The sequence below is a fragment of the Nipponia nippon genome, unplaced genomic scaffold, assembly GCF_047370975.1.
Source record: "Nipponia nippon isolate SJK-2023a ecotype South Korea unplaced genomic scaffold, ASM4737097v1 scaffold_5, whole genome shotgun sequence".
NCBI classification, from domain to species: domain Eukaryota; kingdom Metazoa; phylum Chordata; class Aves; order Pelecaniformes; family Threskiornithidae; genus Nipponia; species Nipponia nippon.
Window position 1 is genome coordinate 14795367 of NW_028262369.1, and position 23453 is coordinate 14818819.

The following is a 23453-nucleotide window of genomic DNA, read 5'->3' on the forward strand; positions in this document are numbered from 1 at the left end:
CTCAGTCTGTCCCCAGGTGCTAAGAGAACATTTGGCAGAATGGGGGATGCACAGGACTTTCAGACTGGAATAATTTCCTGAGCTCACCTCAGTACCCACTTCCCTCCCAGTAAAATAGTCTGGGAAGGAGGAACTAACTGATGGCATATTTGCATTCTCACCAATTTATTTAAACAGGCAGGACCCCAAGCTCAAAACAACCTCTGGCCTTGTTCTTGCCTCTGGCAAACAGACTACTGTATGCCAACAGAGTCTGAATGTCCTCTGCTACTGTTTTCAACTAAGAAACAGAAAGGTCAGCTTTGCAACCCATTTTCTCAATGCCTCTGGTTACTTTAACAGAAAAGTGGAATATACTCTTAATATAGCTTAGATATGAAATTAGACATTTAAGATAATCAGGGTAAGCTAAAGCCTTTGGCGCTCCTCTGTGTGACTGCCTGTGCCAGTGGAAAGGGATTTATCAGGTGGGCTGGCTTTGTAAAACTGCAAAAACATAAGCGCCTGCAACAGCCCAAGAAGAATCCAAACAGCATAGAGGAATATAAAGCATACAAAGCCAAACAAAGCATGTTTTGAAAACCCGCCGTCTAAGGAACATGGAGTCATCTTACAAAGCTCTCCACCTTTCTGGATTAACATAGATGACTTTATGGAAGCTACAGCCTTCGTTAAGTATTAATTTAAATACAACACAGTTTAACAATCTAGTTCTCTCCTCCTGTGCCCAAAATATGATTAAACACTTAAAGCCAGCAAAATGCCATCATTTCAACATTCATTTCAGATGTCCTAAGTAAATTACTGTAACCAGACAGGACTCTCAATAGAATGCATCAGATATTTGCACAAGAGCTGGCTATAAAGGCCATGAATAAAGCAGGGCAAGTACAAGAATGAAAAATTACCTCTGCCAAGATGACTACATCATCGTCATCTTCCTCATGCTGCTGCTCTGCTGGCGTTTCCAGCAACAGAGGTAATTCTTCATCCGAGGAATCTGATATCATGATAAGACCTTCGTCCCTGAGGTTTATCCAGTCTGTAGTAAAGTAAGCAAAGTTAGCTATTTGTTAAAAGTAAATAACTGAAATTACAGGGCACAATCACGGAAACATCTGAAAAAGCAATCTTCACATTTGCATTGCAGCAACAGGGAAGAAGTGCTCAAAGGTCACTGGTTCCTCTGCAGGTTACCGTTACAGCCACTCCTACCTCCCTTGGCCCTCTGAGCAAAACACACGCAGAAACCATAGCTCAAAAGACCAGAACGGCACATGCATGAAACAGTCACTCATCAACACTTATGCACAGATGCTTCTACCCCAAACTTCAGCACGAGTCAAGCTGCTGCAAAAATCATTCTGAACAAGCCACATACATAGTACTTCCTAATTTTTGCAGAGAAGTCCTGAATGTTCAGTATCTCAGGGATGATACATTTTCTTTTATTAATGTGCAGTGCATTCTAGAGGAGAGAAGGTTCCCTGTGCAAGTCAGCCTCTTCTGAAAGAGTGTGACTTTGCAGGAATACCTTATGCAAGACACAGATAGGGCCCTGACCGTGGGCGCAGAAGATATCCTGCTATTAGATGACAACCTTGTCCCTCAAGGCTCATCAAGAGTGAAATATAGATGCTACTGAGCACAGCTACTGGAACTCAGGAGAGACACTCCAGCCAAAACCAGAGAGTTTCCATACTGCAGAGACAGCATACAACCATGCTTTCCCTACGATTTGACACAATGTTTTGGCTTATGCTTCAGCATAAGTATTCATGAGTGTTCATTTATCACCTTTCAGGCAAGCACAGAAAGCATCATTGAATTCCACTCTTGGAGGAACAGGTGCCAACGCATACAGCCCTATGAGGACAGGAATGCAAAGCCAGCCTCTCTCCTATGAGGTCCTCAGAAGGGTGGAACACCATAAGCCCCTCAGATCTGCGGAAATATCTCTACGTGGTGTTCCCAAGAAGTTAGCAATCCGCCTTAAGGCAGCACAACATGAGAAAGACAAGAGCCAAATATTTTGCATGTCAGCATAAAATGAGAGCATTTTCTGTAGGTGGCTGTGAAGTAAGTGTAACGGAGCAGCGTATGACACGGCAAAACAGACCACTAGCAGGTTCCCATTAACAGCACTCTTGCAAGTTTAGTATGTATGATTCCTGCTGCTTCTAAGCGGAGTTTTACAAAGAGAGTTTTGGAAATATGCACAAATCGGTACTCACCTTTTCCTCTGTGACTACGGAAGCTGTTCAGGTTAATTACTTCTTCATTTCCACCTCTCTCTGCCATTTTAAACTGCTGTACCTGAAAGTGTCAATGGCCAGGCATGGCAGTCAGGCTTGCATGAGGACCTAGAACACAAAACAAAAACAGGAGAGAGTAAGGCAAACTCAGCAGCACCCTAATCAGGCTCTCCCAAGACTAAGCCAATAGATCATTTTGGGGGTTCTCCTGGCTCTCCCAGTACAGCCTCTCCATCAGGATATTTTTCCATACCACCTTCTCAGTGCCCAAAAGCAGACATGTTTCTGTTGTCTTCTGTTCCGCCAGCTAAGACAGCCAAATGGAGTGCAATCAGACCCAAGAAGCCTCTCTGGAGGACACCAAGATGCTTATAGCTATGCAATCACAGAAAGGGGGGGGAGATGCAATTCTGTCCAGCCAGGACTCAAACCCTCCCTATATGTGGATCTTCTGTTTCCAAGAGGTCAAAAACCTGATGCATCAACTCACATAGCGGTGCTCCTGCCACCGTCTGCTGGTGAGAGGAGCAAAAGCCACTTGCCTGAGCTGCCACAGGGCAACACCGTGTAAGCCTACATCTCAAACGTATCAGCTGATGTCATTACAACCATCCCCTATCACACTTAATGCCATGAAGTCACACCATGCACAAGTGCTGCAGAAATGCTAGCACCAAGGCAAACAGTCAATGTTATGGGTCAGACCTGACAGCCTAGCTGTTGAGGAGCTGAACTGTGAAGTGAGCCACACTGCTGAAATGGAGACACCAGCACCAAACCCTGAATTCCCTTGTGGGCTGCCAAGCTGAGGTGCAGCTTCAGAGGGACCAGAGATGCTTTGAGCTCACTTCCATGACGTCCGTGCTGTCGACACGCCAGAAGGAAGCTGCACCCCTGGCAGGGCAGTAAATAAGCGCATGTTTTGTGCCTGCACTGTGAACGGGCATGGGAAGAAGTCTCGTTTACAGAGCACACTTTTCTTGCCATCATCTGTTATTTTAAAGAGACCTCCCTGATTTATGACACATCCTCTCCTCGATGAGGGTTTGGTACAAATTCCAGAATATGCCACCTGCTCTCAAACCGAAAAGAGAGCACAACAGGGAACAGGGTCCTTCACAGGACGGAGCTTTTGGGAGTAAAATTTGCTACCCCCACCTGTTCTCAGAGAGGCACAATGAGCCGGCTGGAGGCTCCCAAACAGGATTAGGAGATCAGAGGAATCACTGCATCCTGAACAGTAGGTTTCCATTTTATGCTCTGTCAGCTTATAGCTCTCAATTCCCGCTATCGCAGAGCAGCTGAATACGTACAGGAACTCCGACCACAATTTGACCACTGGAACGAGAAAGGAGGTCTTTTTATTGAGAAGTATTCATCTCATTATTAGAGCATGGAGGAATCTGTATTATTAAATATTTACTGATGCATAAGTTAGAAGAAAATGGTGGGTCTGCTATAAAATCCTGTTTGCTAGTACACAGGAGCAGTATAAATTCCTCCTCAATAATTCTACTTAACCTCCTCTGCAGGGAACAGGATTTGCAGCTAGGAGAGCAAAATGAAGAAATCAGTTCAGATGCATACTATGTACTCATATCTATACCCCCCCAAGGAAGTAGTCATTACCATCTTCAAAATACTTTAATACAGGCTAAAATAATAAAAATAAAAAAGTATAATTTAGCACTTAAAGCCAAAACCCAAGCCACACTTCACAGAAAGCGCTGAGAGTCGGACGGCTTTGGGCAGGAATGCACCCTCCTCCTGCAGAACAGCCTGCACAGACACGGTCCAAACCCTCGCAGCGTAGGCAGCGGGATAAATGAGCAAGACAGGAGCATTTTCCTGTTTGCAGGGCAGGACGCTTGCTTAACACACACAAAGGGTGCCAGCAGCACGGCTCAGTGCCTGAAGCAGCCTTCTCCAGAGGGAACCTCCACCCTAAAGGCTTGGCTACAGACAGCCACACTCACCTGGTCCCAGCACTGGTGACGGTCCAAGTTTGAATGGGACATTGGGCTAGGGAACTACAGAGGCCTTGTCTAACCAGCATTAATCCAAATACACAACTACCCCTGAGCCCTGAAACCTCAATAGCACACCCTATTTCCAGCAAACAGCTCCAAGAGTATTATAAGCATATTGATGCTTTGAAAATGCTTCAAAACAAAGATTTTGAGAGCGTTTCCGCGACATTCTTCAGCTTCTCCCTTATAAGCAAGGAGAAATAAACCTTACTTTATTTGCCAGAATGGCATGAAAGCACTGTTCTCATCACTGCAGACAGGTGTTGGAGCAGCAGCTCAGTAGCTGGATCACTGTAAGCATACTTGGTGAAAACCCTGTCCTTTTTAAAAGGTCATATCCACATTATTACAGTTGCATTTTCCCTGGTACTCGTAAATAGCTACCACCTAGTCCTGCACAGCATTTTTCCATTCTTAGCCCTCTTAGTACTTTAGAAAATAAGACCAGTGCACTTCTTGCCATTTAACACATGGAGAAATGGAAGCACAGAAAGGACCAGTGTGGCCAAGCCCACCAAGCAGGCTAGCAGCAAAGCCAGGAGCGGCACACAGGCCTCTTCAGCTCATGTACCCACGCCAACCACTTCTGCTTCCCCACAGGCTGGTCCTACCAAGCACTCCTTGCAAGAACCAACAGCCCCTGCACAGCTAGCACCCGCCTCTTCTCAGCTGCCTTCAAGCAGGCTCATGCTCAACAAAGGAACCTCTTGGCAGGCAAAACCGGCCAAGGATCACTCCAAGACTGGCTGGGGAGGAACAAGGACGGTCGTGAAAGCCACAAATCAGCCCTTGCAGCATCAAGCGGTGCAGAGGCTAGACAGGTGTCTGCTTGGATTTGCTCTGAGCAACGCTAAGTGGCTCGGATATTTCTCCCCTACAGGGGCATGCAATGCGTTAGCAGAGTTGGGTATGCGTGTACGCGTGGGTGGGTCAACACCACAAATGCTCGCTCGGTACAGTCACCAAAAAAATCTTCTCCCAAATAGCTCAAACGGTGCTTTGTCCAATGCTGGCTAAACCACAGCTGGTCACAGCCAAGAACAAGGGATAAGCCACAAGACTAACATTAAGACCGTATTCTCTATAGGTAACTCTGATTCCCGTAGAGAAGAACTCGCACACTTCAACCTTGAGCATCAAGAAAGAGGTATAGGAAATAATCTGAAATGAAACTTGGGATAACAGACTGTCTACCCCCCCCGTACAAGAGAAAGATGTGCACACATCACCAAAACACTCATGGTGGTTTAAAAGCAGGAATATAATAAATAGCATTAACTGTAATACACAGTCAAGGCAACAAAAAAAAAGCACCAAGCCTGGAAAGAACTGGCAATGTACCACTTTTCTATTTCAAAACAGGCTGCATAAAAACCCAAGCAGCTTAATAAAGCACTGCTTTGAGGGTAAAAGCCAAGCTTCCACTGAGAGCTAGCAATTCATTTTGTCAATACTCAATACAGAGCTCAAGTTTAAACAAATATCTATAAGCATGGGCCAGTTCCATCTAGTGGCGTGAATAAGTAGTTTATTCATGTTTATAGCACTGGGCCGCCAAGAACGTGAAGTAACAAGATCAAAGCCACCCTAGGGTCTTGCCCTACATAAACAACATAATAAAAAGGAAGCAAGACAGATGGAAAGAAGCTATCCCACGCTACCTCAGTGATTTCAGTGCCTATTTATAGGTAAAGAATAAGGCTACCTATAACCAAGCTCTAACACGACCATCACCTTTCTGCAATACAGTCAAGGACAAGATACTAGAACCACTTTAAAAGAAAAACACCTGGCAGCAGGCAGGTACACACTTTCCAAGCTTAGCTTCCCCCCCCCCCGCCGCTTTTTTCTTAAAAACTCCCACCTGCACTACAGCACGCCAAACTGGATTTGGAACTTAAATCCCTATACAGCATCCAGGTGACACAAAACTCTCATCACGACTTCAAAGCCACCCGCTGACAGCGCAGTGAAGACCGCCACGCTGAAGATGCGGTTCCATCAAGTCTCCCCTCCATTTTCCACATTACTTCATGTATTCATGACTCTGCATATCCAAGTTGTTTCACTGCACAGGCAATAAAATCGTCCCCATTAAGTTTTTTCCTACAGCAACTTGAGAGAAGAACCCATTAATAGAACAGCTAACGGGGAAAAAAAAAAAAATCAGATACCATCAGGGACTTACATATAACTGTTCTCTGAACTGACTGGATCTCAGACTGACAGTCAAAGTCACACGTACTTTCTGAACAAGCTTCTCATATATGCAAAAATACAAATCTACAAAACCACTGGTCCCAACCACTACTATGAGTTGACGGATCAGTTGCTAAGAGGTGAAGCAGGTCTCAGGCACACATAGAATGCTTACACAAGGATTTCCAAAACCCATTCAAAATCCCTGCAAACACCACATTACATATTTTTAGCCTAACCTAAAAATAGCAAGCTTCGGTACCGTGCATATATTTAAATTCCTGGTATATGTAGGCGTTTCTGGACTGCAGTAATTGGAGCAGAACTCAAATCCGCTCCCTCCACCTCGCATTTGTGCTGCAATGAGCATCTTTGGACAGTGCTGGAATTTAAAGTGACAGTCAAGGGGAGACCCCCCTCCTAGACACAGTGTAATGTATTTTTTCCCCCCACTTACAGCATTTGAAATATTGAACTCCCACATACCCAAGACGGGACTAGCCTCAAAGTGCTCTTTTCTAGCTCTAGCTTAAGGCAACAGAACTAGACAGAAAGCACTGCCGGGGAGGTAGGAATTGAAATCCCAACCGAACGACGGGGGGCGGGGGAAGAACAACTTGAAAGAGATGTCAGCAACATCAAATCATTGTATGTTTTATCCTCTCCCCCATACAGCAACACCACGTTGCTCACCTACGTTGACAGAAGAGCATCAACTCCTACTTTCTGCCTGCGGGCAGCAAACGTGTCTGCTGGTAGCCTGTGAGCAAGGTGAATTTCTGGCTCATTTCAAGCTGCTAAAACAAAGAGAAGCTACTTAAATAATGCATGGCTTGTGACAACCAGCAAAATGAAAAGCTAAAAATTCAGCCCTTAAAAAAAAAAAAAGCACAACAGAAGGGAAATAAACCAGCCCGACTTACTGTCGGGCATTTCACTGAAACATTTCAAAGGGTTCGTGATTTGCTGGGGGCTGCTCCTTGTAACAGTCACTTAGCAAAAGGAGGGAGAGTTTAACAGCGGTTGATCGTTAAGCAGCATCATCCCAACCAAAAATTAGAAATCCCCTGATTATAAGCCTGACAAGAACTACTGTGCACAAACAAGTCCTCTTCGCTACGCACAAAGCAGCCACCGCCATCGCGTCGCACCTTGCAAAGGAATAAAACCAGGGGTTAAAATGTGGACCTGCAGCAGGGCTTTTGCTGAGCAGGTTTGCACGGAGGCCTGCCCTCAGCTCAGGCAAAAGTGGGAAATCACACCAAAACAAAAGCATTGGCCCCAGCCCAAAAGCCTTACCCCGGCCTCCTGAAGATAGGAGTTTGTGGGCAGTGGCTCACAGGCAAGACCACCTGGTTTCCAGCAGCAGGTCAATTTGCTAAGAAAACAGCACAACCAGCTACATATATCAGACAAAAGCTCCTCTTAGGAGCACAGAACGGGGGTAAACTTATGACAACTGCATCCACGTAGCTCTGCCACCAATTTCTGGACCCGCAGCATGTGCTGAAGAGGAACAACATCCCAGAAGATCATTTAATAATGGAATCGGCTTATAAGCTCTAAAACACTCCCTAAGTGTTTCACAAGACATTAGCAGCTGGCTTGGTTTACCAAATGATTTTAGACAGACACGTACGCCCTCTAAGAAGGAGAAGATAGGACTCCTGAGATCTGAGAAAAATCAAGGAACCAAAACTGAATTTTTTCTCCATTAAGAGCCAGGTAACAGACTTCTACTGCAGAAAGCCAGAGAACGAGTTCATCACACCAAAACATAAGACAATATAACACTAGAAGTGCTTTGTGGCAAGTAAATCAAAACTGAATGTTTACCTCTCCGTGCATACAAGACAGCCAACACATGCATTGTTCAGAAAGTGCCTCAGAAGAGCGTCAACTATTTCTGCATCATAACCAGCTTCAGAAGCAGTGCTCCAGGCTAGAACATTACTGAGATGGACAAGAGGGAGTCTTCAAGCTTCTGGGTCAGCAATCACACCTTCTAGTCATCTTATGAAAGTTCCCTATTCCTCACCCTCTCTTACCCAAGAAGAAAAGCCGCACCGCGAAACACGCACCGAACCAAGCGATGCCCTTTCCACCGAGGCCTACCATTGATGCGAGCTCTCTCGATAACTGCAGAGGGCTTAGTGATCATTGTATTGACAAAAAGCAAACTACGAGCTCGCTAACGCGGGGCTGTCTGGCTCTACTAAAATCCTGCTTGTGGCTAGAACAAGGACCATGTGTTGTAGCTTCATGTAGAGCTCTGCTGTGCATTTTTGCAGTCAATTCTCAGTCAACAGCATTACCAAGAACACATCAGAAGATTTTTTGGAAAGAGAGGCTATGGATTAACAGGGCACGAGCTACATCTGTGTGTCACTGCTCCAGTCTAATGAAAATTGCTTAGTCAGTAGCAATTAAGAGAGCACATTTTTAGGGATCACTTGGGTTCAAATCCCTAACTATATTTTCCCCATTTTGCAAGTCAACTTAGGACTTGGAGGAAACATCTCGACTGTCTGTACATCACAAGACTTCTAATCAACCTCACTTGCAGTTCATCATTCCATTAAGGTGACCGTATCACTTTAATAATAGTTTTTTTAAATACCCAATCTCCATTTTTATTGCATCTATTAACACAAAGTACAAGAGGAAAGAAATCTGTCCAGTTTTATCTTATTCCCCTAACAGCTGGCCACCTACAATGATACCAGTTTTCCTAGCAAAACCGATCTCTGCTCTGTGAGCTCCTTTCTAAAATGTAAGACTGTTTTGAAACAGATGTTATTTGTTTTCTAAAAATGGGCAGCGACTAATTCAACTCAACTGAAAGTTTCTGATGCCTTCGAGCTATTCCCTGATGACTGGCATCAAAGTCAACTGCTGGACATTTCAGTGCCTCTCCGTGACCCCCGTCAGTCCTTCTGCTAAATAACAGGGCTCCATACTGTCACCTCTCTCTGATCAGCATAAAACTGATAATTTTGATGTGTGCAAAAAACCACGCTCTGTATAAGAGGTGGGGAGCTTTGGATCAGTCATTTACCTCCCCTATTGAATTGAGTCCTAAAAAAAAAAAGTTAACTTTACAAAGTCTGGTTAGAAAGGAGAGTTAATGCCATTGCCTTGAGCAGCACATTTAAGAGCAAAGTGAAAATTCAAGACTTTGAGGAAGGAAGAGGCATCTCTGCCGTTGGCTCCTGTAAAGGGTACTACTCTGCCTGCCTCAGACTTCTGGCACGCACAAGATCATACGGTATAACCCCCAAAATCCAAAGCCTCCCTCCCACATCACAAACATTGGTGCCAGCTTGGCATTGCCTGTACAAGCCATAATTCAGACACCAGCAGCTCGGCACTTCGCTATGGCAGCGCACACACACAAAACCAACCTCTCTGGGCTCACAGCCTATCTCCCAAACCATCACTTTAAAGAACTGTTTTGTTCTGATTTTGTAGTATAAGGGTGGGGATGAACGGAAGAGCACAGGAAACCATGTGATTTGCAGATCTGCCACTTCCAGAGCGAGTTTTACTTCCAGTTTTCTTGCCCTGAACTCACATGTATCCCAAGAGAAGGGGGCAGAGGATCCTTTCTCTGAGCAGCACCGTTATTAAACCCACTGGTGTCTGAAAGAGCCAGACTCCACGGACTACCAGGTGCTGCACGTACCTGCCAGGGCTCCACACAACATAAATTGCAACTGCCTTCTCTTCCCCATCAACCCAGCGGCCACACAGAAAAGAACAAGAGAAATGCCCTACATGCCCCAGGATATACATGAGAGTGCTCCTCTTGTACTTCATAGAGCTCTCCAGGAGAAAGGACACAGCATTTCCTCTCCAAATCCTTAGTATTTTTTCTCCTTTTTTCTTTTCTTTTTTAAGGGATCCTGAATGTCACCTTTAAAAGGTATAACAGAAGAAAGAAAACCAAGTGCATCCTTTTAAGTAGTTATTTAACAAGATGGATGCACATCTTCGGGAGCCTTCAGGTTACCATCTTAGCACCGTTTTTCACTGGAGAGGAAACCGAGAAATAAAGGAGTTTGAGGTTGCTGGTTAGAGCAGCCCTAACAGGCTACGGCACTGACATTCCCACAGATGAGCAACCCGCAGCCTGCTCCGCTTGCAGCCCTGTTTGCAGGGGGCACCGGGAGCAAGAAGAGACAGGCTGCACACAACCAGCAAACTGCTATTAAAAGCAGCAGCAAGGGACTAACTAGACCAAAGTCAAGAGGGCTGGAGAGCACAAAGAGTCAGTTTTAGTTGCAGTAACAGCCAGAGGACTTTAAAATTGCGAAGGATGGATAGGCTGCAATGGCATCCTAGATGTTAAGCTGCTGCCCAGCAGATCAACTCTGGAAACAACCACCTAAGCTGCACTTGGGAAGCTGTGTTCCAGAAAAGCGCATAATGCACCACCAGGAGCAAATGTGGAAAGGAAGGGGGTATTTTTTAATTTTATTTTAAACGTGACCTGAACCTACCACAAGAAATTCTGCTTTCAAGGATAGCTGCAGTCCGCAAAGCACACCTCACCTCATTCCACAAAGCTGCTCACAACAAAAAAAGCTAAGACTTGACCTTGAGGTGGCACAGAAGGGAAAAAAAACCTGACTTACTGCAATAGCCCACCTTAGCAAAAAGGAAGGTTTCTGTGTCATCCGGCACAGTACTTTTAGAAGTATCAACTTAAAAGCTTGCCACCGGCCATTCTAGGTGTCAAACACCCCAGACTTCCAAAAAGAATGACTTCACAGGTCACATATTCTGGTTATTACAGCCATACCCTTTTTTTGAGCTATGTTAAGCATCTGCACTTGCCATAATTTCAAAGGTCAGTGGCCAGTGGTGGCCAGAAGCTGTGGCTTCATGTTAAGAAGGGTTTCGCTGCAATATCTGCTTAAGATGGTCACGTTCCCACACCACAGCTTGTGGCCTCCTCTCACACTGAGCTCTGCCTGCATTTGTTACAGCTTTGAGAAGAAATGCCCTGGAAAACTTTTTTGTAAGATTCAGATCAGATACGTTCTCTCCTCACACATCCACCATGGCATAAGTGGGAGAGCAGAACTAAGATGCTAAAATAAACTGCAAGAAGGGGGAAGATCTTAAACTGCAGCCTAACAGTTGACACTACGCAACCACAGCCGATACCTAACTAGTGCTCAAACTATACATGCTCCTAGTCCAAGATCAGGCACTGCTTTTGAAAGATGCTTTTAATCATTCAATTGAAGGGCTTAAATAGGTACAAGAGCCAGCTTAGAGCCATACTGAGCCAGGAGGCCAAGTTCACTCCGCAGTGAAACGAGTCTTAAACTGCCTTAAGTACTGAGAGTAAAACACCGACAGAAACCTTGTAAGGCACGTGTAATACTTGAGCAGCGAGTCCATGCTCTGCACTAGTTCCTGCTAGAAAGAGTAAAAAAGCTGCCTATTGTACCCAACAACTGCTGCAGGAGAAGGACTGCCACCAACCCGTCTGAAGAACGGTAATTATGTCCTTACTGCTCAAGCACTGCAGATGACCAGTTGTAACAAGATTTTCAAACTAGCCAGCAACTGCTTTTGTAAAACTGGGTTTCATTTTTGTTTTTTGTTTGCAGCCACCCGTTAGCCTTGTGGCCAACCGATTCCAGCCCAGCAAGCAGGCTCTCGGCAGCAGAAACTGAGGGCAGCCTTCCAGGCTCACGACAGTTGTCCAGCCTGACTTCATCCATGCCACGTGGCAGTGGCCATTGCAGGGTTTAAGCAGAATATGGTAAAATAGGAGAAAAGCAAAGCGTTTCTGTTTGAGACAAGCACACCACTACATCAGAACCAAAAAAAGCGAAATCAGATTGTGGCCAGATTTAGAGGTGCTCCGCATCCAGCGTTATTCTCTTCTGAGACTATTGAAGTTCACAAATTAAAGAGTTATCAGCTGGCCAGCTAAAAAGCAAGGAAAGAAGCACTGCACATTAATTCTCCAGGTCCACAGTCATGCAGATTTAGGAGACTGCAAGGTACCTAAAAATTTCACTCCAAGGGAAACAAACATTTTGCATGTGCAAGACTAAGAAAATCACTACGGGCCACAGCTAAGAGGTTACACAGGCTGCAGTCGGACCGCTTGCTAAGGACATGACTGTTTTCAGGCTGCAAATCTGCGTGCCTACCCTTTAGTCATTGCAGTCAAGTGTCCAACACTGTTTAAGCCTTCACATAGCAGAACATAAATTCTTTTCCTGGGTGTTGCAACAGCACAACATCAAACAGATTATTTAACCATCTGGGATGGAGGGGCAGTAAAAGCAGCCACAAACTGCTAAACAAACAAAAACATTAAGCTGAGGAGCACTGTTCAGACACTGTGTTCACATCAGAGGTGCGTTCCAGCCATTGCAAGCTGGTCTGTGCTAGTTGTGGCTGATCCAAGGGCACCTCCCAGTTTATACACAATGAAGCCTGCTCCACTACAATAGGATTCTGGTTTAACAATATATAGAGAGGACATGAACTATTTATGCTAGCCAAGTTACTGCTAATGGGTCTTGCCAGTCTTGTTCATCGGTAGCTGGAAATCCTAGCAGCAGGGGAGGTATGAAATGCCCTACGCTGCTGGTTTCCTGCAAGGGAGAAAAAGCTTCTTTTCCTGCCTCCCCATTATGCTGCTGCTGTCATCTTCCTCAAATTGCATTACAGCGCACTACAGCGAGAGCGGGGAGAGGAGGAAAGTCGTCTCGGCAGCATCACCGCTCTGCTGTGGGCAGCTGTCAACATCACTGCCTGCTCTACTCTGCCATCCCGCTGTAACACGTTTATCCAACAATATTCTGTACTTGCCACGGGTACGCGGGTAAGTGCTCCTTCCGCTACCAGCCTTCAGGTACCTTCAAACAAAAATGATCTGCAAGAGAGGCTTCCCTCCCCTCTCCATCAAATATAAAAATGCATCACGTCTTCGGGATGGTGCTTGGAAGTAGAAGTGTACATCTATTCCTAACTCTGGTTTTGCAAAGGCTGCAAAAAGCCAACCGCCATCTTCCTTTCTCCAATGGAGAAACGGCAATAACAGTGCCCGCAGCTTGGTAAGAGCACGTCAGTATTGACAAAGCTATACAGGAGCCTTGTGTGAGAAGTGCTTTAGACAAAGGACATTACTTGAGGCCATTTTACTTCCTTATATGCCCCAACCAAAGATTCTAGCTAGTACAAATCCTGATCACCTTATACTACAGAGTAATATCACATGATGCCTCTACAGATCTTGTCCAAATGTTTATCTAAACAATGTAAACAGTACCTTGGCCTTCTTACAGAGGTAAGCAGACTGAGTGTGAGCAATATAGCACTTGTCCTCAGAAGCCAACTGAAAACATTTCAGGTCACCCTGACACCTACATACACTCCCAGATTTATTTCAGCTCATCAACTTTGCTTCTCGTTACAAGTGACAACAACAGCCTCCAAAAGTCACCCTGTGAACAGACAGGCACTGTCGGCATCAGCAAAGGAGTCGGGCTCCCCCAAAGCCAGCGAGGAAGCCACGCTTAATTTAAGTTTCCCCTGACCTGGGTCAGAAACACTGCGAGATGGCATCATGACTCAGGGTAGCAGCTGCCCCGTGTTGAAATCCTTCCCAAAGCCCAGTGCTTTTTCCACTTAATCAGACACCGACAGTTCCCCTCACAAACACGGGGAAGGAACCACAGCAGCGCTGGTAATTAGGAGAAAGGTGTCATTCAGCAGGAATATGATTTCTAGTCCTGAGGAATTAAGCTTTCTCAAGGATAGTTACGAATTTAAAACGACCGCAAGCTCTTAAGCACTGACCCAGAGGAAAAACATCACTCCTGAGATATTCCAAAATAAATCTAGGATGCTATAAAAGCAACATGAAGGCTGCTGAGAGCGAGACTATCCCAGCTCAGTAAAACATTCCTTATTATCTCACGTCTCAGTGCTTTGGCCAGGATAACTTATTCAAGCCACCAGGACACTGTAAGTGTCTTTTTTTTCCTCTTTCCTGTTCTCCCTGCCTACCCCTCCCCAATTGCCCAGACTTCCCCGTCCCAGTAACCTGCCTAAAACAAAACTACTCCACTTCTCGTGAGACCAGTGCTGATCAGCACGTTATTTAGCTCCATTTCAAACACAGCAACTACCACATCGGCACACAGATAACCTTATCTCCCGGGCTGCTGCTGGAAGATAGCTAGTGTCCTGAACCAGCTGCATGTTTCACACCTTCCACTGTGCACTGTATTAAAAAAAGGCACCTACCCCATCGGGGACAGATCCTACTGAGAGCTGTTGAAGTTACACGTAGCAGCTTGAAAAGCCCACCCATCCACCAAGGCATGCGATACACAACACTATTATTCTAGTGCACACACAGACTTCTGAGACTATTAGTGCCTCTCCTTTAAGTAGTTAAGAAGATGTCTGAATTCAATAATTTAAACGGAGACTTAAAATATCTCCAGACTAAAGCTACGTGCAAAAAAAACCCCTAGCTTCTGACGAGAGGAATTAGCGGCACAGTTCTGACTGTCCTGAAAAGAATGCAGCCGGTGGCAAGCCCTGACGCCCATTGCCGCGCCGAGCTGCTGGCGCTATGACACAGTAAACCACTTACAATGACTTTAAAAAGAAATAAATAAAAATAAGACACCCATTCCAAATTAATGAATGGGAGCTTCTTCCAGCAGGCACTAAAAACACCCAAAGGGCTCCACATCTCTCACGCTTGGGTTTGTGCTACTCCGGTTTGCTAATTAGCTCCTGTCCCCCGAGATACGCTTCCTGCCTCTCTCCAGCTGCGCCGAAGTCGCCGGAGTTGCGTGCTCGCTCCACCTATTTTTGCCACAGGACTTTTTAGCGATTTGTGTCCAATTTCAAAGCATAAGCCACGCTGCCAGCGACCGTAGCTCGCCGGCGGCAGTAACGCCCACTGCATTCTCAGGCAGACAAAGCATTGGTCTACCCAGGAATTTGGACTTCCGAGGCAGCTTCTGAAACACAAGCCCAGGAACAGGCTGCCAGCACCCTGCTGGAAACCAGAATGTACCTTATCATCAGTAAAGCCTGCCCCAACCACTCTTCCAGGAACTGTTATTCGTGCCCTGACTTACGCAGCTGCCCAAGAAGGATGCCTGCAGCCAGGCCGACAGGAAAACACCCTAGGACGGAAAGAAGAAGAGATGGAAGAAGGCCTGTTACCAAAATGCAGCACTACCAAGCGGGCTAAATGTCTCTACAGATCTTCTTCAGGAAGTAGGTCTGAGTCCTGTCCCAAGTGTTGGTATTCTAGGCACAAACTCCTGTCAAAATGGTTGTTTATTAACATTTAGTCACACCGTACAGACACCCAGCACATGAAATCTATTAACATGTTTACAATATGGAAAGGCCTGATGTAAGGCAGTGGAATTTTTGCACAGCATTCGTCCTAGAAACGAAAAGCTCAGATTAAAGCTGTAAATCCCACAGTTCTGTAATTAAAAGCTGTCCCTGCAATTCTACTAGTCCTAAAGAAAACGGGTCCCACCATATGGTTTGTGCTGCACGCTCCTACGGCACGCAACCTGTACAGGGACATACCAGAACCTGCTCAAGATTTGGGTCTGCAGAGCGATGGGTCTCCAACATTCCCCTTCACCTTCCAAACAGGTTGCTGGAGCCAAAAAGCTCTTATGCCATCCTCCCTGGAAGCAGGAGGAGGCCACTTTATAGCTGAGCATACAAAGTCCAGCCTACCCACCTGATCAGGGACGCCTGCCTTCTCCTCCATTGCTACTGCTGGAAACCTGCAACAGCTCCAAAGTACATCAACCGAGATAGCAGAAATTGTAAGAAAGAGGAACCAACCACCACAGAGCAGAAGAGAGAAACGAGGATCTGCTCATAGGTCTTAGCACTAATGCTGCCTGTGCCTGTCAGCCACCAAGGCAATTAGCTACTGCTTTTAGGATTGCTGCCCGAAATAAAGCAAGAAGAGTCTGATGTCCTGCATAGCAGTCAGTAAGCTGGAAAAAAAAAAAAACACACACAAGAAGAGATGCTGTGAAAACACGCAGACAACCAAGCTGTAGTTCCTCAGCGTAATGCCTCGATAATGGAAATAAAAGTGCACAGCAGCAACATCAGCTTTTCTTTTTTAAAAAGCATCAGAGGCCTCAAACCAGTGACGGAACCATAACGCTTCATGTGACAAACTGAACCTTGCTTGATGAGCAGTAAGGAAGCTGAACAGAAACACGGACAACTAAACTTACTCATATGAAAGCTACGCTTCTGGTATAAGTATTTTTCAACAAGACTCTAAGATAAGGTATTACAAGACATTCAAAGACAACGCTTCAGGTCATAAATCGAAGGTGAGATAGAAAGAAAAACCTCCCAGGCCAGACTCAGGTGCACGGGGCCGTTATCCACCCAACAAGCCGCACAGGGCTTCCAGCGAGCGCAGCTGCAAAGCCAGCGGATCCGCGAGACGACGGCGACTTTTTAAGCCGACCTACATTTTGCCCACCCCAAAGCGACGTGTGGGAGCGCTGCCTGGGTGAGCTCAGGCTCCGCTCTTCACGTGCACACACCGGAGTTAGCTACAACTCTTTGCTCTCCGAATACTTTGCGTGAAAACCTGACTCTCCTCCAGCTGTTTGGGGGAACGAGCGGAGCTCCTGAGGCAGGAGCACCCATCGGACACCTCCGTTATATAAACACCGCGGCCATTAGCGCTTCCAGCCTTTGCTCTCTCCCACCAAGCCGAGCTAGCACTCAAACCGATAGAGAGAGGGGGAAGAGGAGGAGGAGGAGTATCTCTTACACGGATCCCTCAGCTCTGTTGAGGGACAGCTGTTTTGGGTTTCTTTTCTGCAGCAGCTCCCACCGCAGATGCCCTAAATGTCAAGCTGTCCCAACGGCACCCGGTGTTTCCACAAGACGAGGAGGGTCCGAAGCGGAGAACAACCTTACACCCGCCCGGCCCCGCCAGCTCCGCGGCCCACGCTGTGTTTCCTCCCGAGTACAAACACGCAGCCCGGGGAACCTGAAAGGAGCCGGTGAAGGGAGCCGGCGGGGCGCAGCGCCGGGAAGTGCCCCTGGGTGCCCCCCCCCCCCTCCGGGGGGGACACGGGACCTCAGCGGGACCCCGGGGCCGGCAGGGAGGCGAGGGCCTCACCGGGGCCGGCCGCTGACCCCGGGGGAGAAGGGAGCGGGGCCGGACCCGGGGAGGGGGAGAAGGGAGCGGGGGGAGGACCTCGGCCCCGAGAGGGGGAAGGACCCGGCCTGAGGCGGGGACACGCGGGGCGGGACCCCCGCCGGGGGCAGGCGAGGCCCCGGGGGGGCCCCGGCGGGAACCCCGTCGTCCCGAGCGAGTCCCTGTCCCGCCGCCGCCCCGCCCGGGACCCCGAGCCCGCAGGCGGCCGGCACTCACCGGGCCCGTCCGCCCCCGCGCCGCCCCTCCGGCCCCACTTCATTTAGCCGCCGCTGCCCGGCTCCTTCCGGCCTGCCCGCCCCACGTGACCGCACCGCCCCGCACCATAGAGAGGAGCGGCGGGGAAGCGGGGAGCGGCGAGGGAGAGACGGGCGGCCCGAGCGGTCCCGTCTCGGCAAACCTACCATAGAGGCGGGGGAGGGCGGTCCTCCAGGCGGCCCCGCCCCGCCCCCTTCCGGGCGGTCCGTGTTTTCGGGGGAAGGGGGCGGGGCCTGAGGGGAAGGGGCGGGGTGAAGAGCTGCACGTGTTTCCTAGGGGTGGGGGGGGCTCTGCCATGGGGGGGCAGGTCATAGAAATCTCATAGAAAATGATCTCTCTGCAGTAATGCACGTTGTGGGAGGAGCGGGGCAGGTGCCCAGGGGCAGTGGGAAGGGTTGGTGGGCAGCTGGGGCATCCTGGCATCCCAAGCAGAGAGCTGCTGCCGCTGCTGCCGCCCCGTCCCGCTGCCGGCCCACCAGAAGATCTCCCTGGGGCGGCTCTCGGCGAGGGAGGATGGAGCTGAGCATGTGCATCTCGGTGCGCTGCCACCCCAGAAGTGCCACCACCCAGACAAATAGCTCTTCCAAAAGCGCAAAGGACCTCTTGGTCACCTCCTTCCTCTGCTGCATCCTGGCCACCATGTGTGGGGTTGGGGTGGTGGGAAACATCTGCATGCTGGTGGTCACCACTGTCTCCACGAAGCACACTGTCTCCACGTATGTGTACGTTGTCACCTCAGCCCTGGCCGATCTGTACTTACCCACCGTTCCCTTCGTGGTCTGCACGTACTTCGTGCAGGACTGGTACTTCGGAGACTTGGGCTGCAGGATCCTCTTCAGCCTCGATCTCCTCACCATGCACAACAGCATCTTCATCCTCACCATCATGAGCACCGAGCGCTACCTGGCTGTCATCAGGCCTCTGGACACCCTACACAGGTCAAGGGACCACTGGCGGGCAGTCACCTGCCTGGTGTGGCGGGTGGCCTTCCTCCTCACCCTCCCCACCATGATCCTCATGGACCTGCACACCAGCCACCGAGACGGAGTGACCAAGCGCATGTGCCACCCCACCTGGCAGATGGGGCCTCACCATCCTCTTCATCACCTCGCCCCAGACATCATCATCTGCTGCTTGTACACCAAGCTGGTTAGGACGTACTGGAGGTCCCAGCGGGCTCTTGTTCTCAGCAGCAAGGAAACCAGCCGATGTCCCAAGGAGAAAGTCCTGTGTATGATCTTCAGCATCGTGCTCGCTTCCTGCCCTTCCAGCTGTGGCAGCTCTTCAGCATCTCTTGGTACGAGCAGGGGAAGCGGGGTGGCACTGCTGTCATCTCCATCAACTTCCTCGTGACCTGCCTGGCCTACAGCAACAGCTGCCTCAACCCCTTCCTCTACATGCTGCTCTCCAAAAATTACAGCAAGTACCTGCAGAGCCAGCACCGGGCTCCCAAGACCCTGCCTGCCCCCGAGCCCTGCTGTCCCCTCAGCCATCGCCCGGCTCCTGGGGGGCTCTGGAGAGGACGGGTGCTCCCTGTGAGAGATGGGTGCCCATGTTGCATGCCAGTGTGCCATCAGGTTAAGCCCTTCTGCGGGGAACATGGTGCTGTTGCCGCCTGTGTGAGGCCAGTAAGAGATATTGAATACAGTAATAAATAAAAGGATAAAAGGCGGCTCCCCTGCGGCACAGCGGTGCCGATCACTGAACTCGCCCTGAGCCTTTTGCTAAACGCCTCTCTCACAGTTAAGTTTTTATATGGGAGCTCTAATGAAAACTAGTTTATTGCCAGGTTAGCCCCAAAAACAATTTCCCAGAGGGAACTGGGGCTCTGGGCTCCCACTGCAAGTCCTCTGGAAACCGCTTTTCCAGATCATTTGAGCCAAACTCTTTGAGATGAGCCATTTGCCGAGGGCTCCCTGCAGACCGTCCTCCCACGCTGCCCACGTGCCACCATCATCTCCCCCATCCTGCAAAAGTGGGATGAAAGTTCAGTGCCTGGGAAGTGGGGGAAATCCTCTTGCATTTCCACCAAAAAGCAAAGGCATAAGGAGCCCCGGGGCGGGGGGTCCCCGCTCTGAGCAATGCACATGGGTGCTGGGGGACCCCACCCTGTCATCACCACCCCACCCCACCCCCACCCCGCCCTGCGGCCATCGGTGCTCGTGGAAGTGGAGTGAGTGACATGGAGCCACCCAGGACGTCGCATTTCCCTCTCGGCCAGCGGCTGTCTCAGGTGGGGACCCCGCGATGGGGCAGTGCCAGGAGGTGGCAGGGGCTCAGGCAGGAGCTGGGCTCAGCCCACCCACGGCTGCAGGAGCTGGTGCTGCAGGGGGTCAGCCCTGGCCCTCCCAATGCCCAAACACGAGGCCACATCAAAGGACAGTACAGGCACCCGGTGACAGTAAACGCAGCCCACATCAGACAGCAGGGATCAGTCCCTTCGGATAAAGGACCTTTGCTTGCTACTCTCCTGTGGAGCCAGACCAAATGGATCTGCCCATCGGAGCATCCAGCGCAGATCCACGTTGTGCAGACATGTCACCGCCCCCACCCCTTCTAGATCCATACCAAAATACAAAACGTCAGTCTCGCACGTCCTCGGCACGTTCAGGAAAAGCTGCGCGAGCGGAGCATCACCAGCCCTTTGGAGGTCCCTTTGGGAGGTCCCAGACCCAACTCCTGCGGGACTTCGAGGACAGGTCTTGTCTGGCTGTGTCCAAGACCAGAATCGGGGGAGGCAGCTGGACTCATTTAATCAGCATCCAATTAAAATTTAATTTCAAAATCTCCCAGACCAAATGCTTTACACCAGCCCAGGAAGATGCAGTGTATGCTAGCTCTCTGACTGGGGTTATCTCTGTAAAAGAGACCAGTTTGGACCAGCAAGACTCACGTTGCTTGCTTATCTTTTCCATCACCATGCCCAGGTTTCTCTCGCAGATCTTGTCCTAAAACCTGGCCAAATACCACGACCAGTGCCAGGGTCTCCCCGGCCCTCCAGAACATTTCTCTCCCTGCTCCCTCCACAGGGACCGCTGCGACTCAGCCATATGGTTTCCAGCCACAGCCTGACCTCCGTTTCAAGTGCCAACTGCTTCTGGATCTGGGACAGAAATCAGCAAACTTGGCACGACTCTCCCGCAGCCATCTGCAAAGCCACGCTTACCCGCCCCTGAAACACCCCTCTTCTGCAGGCCATAAAAGCCAGGTTGTGATGCAAGAAAACATCTGTCCTTCTCAGCCTGCTGGTGCCTAACCTCCTTCCCATCATCTTACATCCAGCCGTGAGCTCTCTGGGCAGATTTTGTTTTATTGCATGTCTGTGCAACACAGCAGCGTCCTGGTCCCACGTCAGGGGCTCTTATTCTCTAGAGGGATATAAGCAATGAAATAATCCTGTGGCCAAGGCTGGGAGAGGGTCCGCAGGACAGGTGGGCGTTGTTTGCATCGTCCATCCATCAAGTAGCTGTGAGACTGCAGAAGGGGGTTATATACATTTATAACCCCCTTCTCATCTTGTTTGATCTTGTTTCAAATTAGCATGGTCAGAAAGAGGCAGCATCCTCTCCTCCTGCCCTCCATGCCCCACCACACCTGAAAGGATTTCACCTGTGATTATTTATTGGCAAAGCTTTGGGATTTTAGTTTTACCCTAAACCACGCGTGAAGGAAGGCTGAAAAGGGAAGCGAGAGGGAGGGTTTAGCTAGGCATCAAACTGTAAAGCACCAACAGAAAATATAAAGAGGTTTGCTTGTGAATTAAAACCCATTCTGCCATGTCTTTTTAAAGTACATGCTGGTGGGCAGGGGCTGTCTTTCCCCAAGCAGGCAGACTGCCCAGGACACAGGAGCATCATCATAAATCAGCAAAGAAATTGCCACTGCAAGACCAGGGCTCCTGCTCATAGTCTGGCTTTGTACCTCCTGCAGAAAGAGGCAGAGACTGGAAAATTTAACTTGAAGAATTTAATTGACCTGCCAAGCTTCCATAACAGAGACAGTCAATTATTTGAGCTCTATAAGATTTCTTCAGAGAAATATTAATTTTTTATCATGTCTTCAAAAAGTTCACATAGTGCAGATGTCCTACAGCATACCACATCCACTGGAGCAGGCTACCGGAATCCTCTTTTCTCTTTGTTATGTCTGCATACGAAAAGGGTACCAGAAATCAGGAACACTTCCCAAAAAGTATTGATTAAACAACACACAAAGCAGGAGCAGCGTTTGACAGGGCACTGAAGGACTGACAGCGTTTCCTGCTCCCAGCCACCGAGCAGAAGTTGCTCATCCCTGCTGCTGGCTGAAACAAGGGGCTGGGTGAAACCAGCTCCCCAGTCGCTGGCTCATTGTACGTTAGAGCCTTTGATCACATTTTGAAGTTACTCAAAGAATAAAAACCAACATTGTGTCCCCTCCCCCCCTTTTTTTTTTCCTAAAAAAAACCAAACCCCAAATATGCACAGATTAAAGAACTCCTAGCTTTCAGCTTTAGAGAGGGAAGGCTCTGCTGCAGCACCGACCAATACTGAGCACTGAATGGTCGCTGCCAGCACCGTCCTGAGACTCATACCCATCTTTCTCCACTTGCAAAACACTACTAATTAGAAAAACAAACAAACAGGAAAGCAGAGATTCATCAGTATTAATGAATCTTTCTCCAACTCTCATTAAGGAGGGGGATTGTCATTTCTCTCCTGAAAACTGAGGTTTCGGAAAAATAACAAAACAAATAATAAGGTAAGAAGGGAAAAATATTAAGGCTGGTAATTAATCAGTTAAAGAATGAATGAAACAAAGTGTTCTACTTGGAAAGGAGGGCTTCTGTCTGGGCAGCCCATAAAAATCTGTTAAATCCATTGCATTTCCATTCCTTGCCCACCGAGTTAGCTACCACAACCACAATCCCGCTGCAGAGGTGCTGGGACTCAGATCAGCGTGAGCCAGTTTTGCAAGAAAGCACCGATGCTCAATATTCATGAGACACTGCTAACACCAGGACAGCTTCATCACACTGAACTCTGCGCCTGTCAAACAAATGATTTTTTTTTTTTAAATCTTACTCAGTATTTCATAATACTACAGAATTTTTAATGACAGCAATATTTTTCTGTTGTTGCTGCCTTTATCCTCCACCCCCATCTCCAGCTAAGCTAAGCACAGCACTGCCACACTCTTTAATTATGAGCATATCAATTTTCCTGTGACTTCCATAAATATTTTAACAAAGTGGCGGATACCAAGAGTTTAAAGTTGTGAGTTTATTGCATATGTAACAAAAATGAACATGACCTCCTGGGTCCAGCCTACTATACAATCACTGCTTATTCCAGCTGGTTCCATAACCACATTAAATAGAACTAGTTTTTCTTTAAATACTTTGATTTAGACATAAAATGAAACATTAGTGTACAACTTTCACAAAATAAATCTGCAATAAAAACAGTGGGAAGAATAACAAGGATAGCAGCAATACTTAAACATGACATT

General features: G+C 48.2%; 1 protein-coding gene and 1 pseudogene across 8 annotated transcripts in view; one reads left to right on the plus strand and one right to left on the minus strand.

Annotated features, from left to right (window-relative positions):
* The window catches only part of RNF216 (ring finger protein 216), an 85986-nt gene extending 67837 nt beyond the window's left edge, over window positions 1-18149 (minus strand). For 3 of the 8 annotated variants that reach the window (XR_015699253.1, XR_015699250.1, XM_087734443.1), the window contains exons 1-3: window positions 17925-18088; window positions 2235-2363; window positions 909-1042 (exon numbers count right to left, since the gene is read on the minus strand). Coding sequence is in view for 1 of the 8 variants with exons in the window: in XM_087734443.1 (XP_087590569.1) it covers window positions 909-1042; window positions 2235-2301 (201 nt within the window). In the remaining 7 variants the exon portion in view is untranslated. Of the gene's footprint in view, window positions 1-908; window positions 1043-2234; window positions 2364-3413; window positions 3594-4231; window positions 4522-15554; window positions 15667-17315; window positions 17602-17924; window positions 18089-18109 lie in introns of those variants that run through there. The other 5 variants (XR_015699256.1, XR_015699254.1, XR_015699251.1 and 2 more) reach the window with 5 other exon arrangements.
* A 327-nt stretch (window positions 18150-18476) lies between these two features.
* On the plus strand, window positions 18477-21139 carry LOC104015225 (urotensin-2 receptor-like; annotated as a pseudogene).
* Window positions 21140-23453: the final 2314 nt, after the last annotated feature.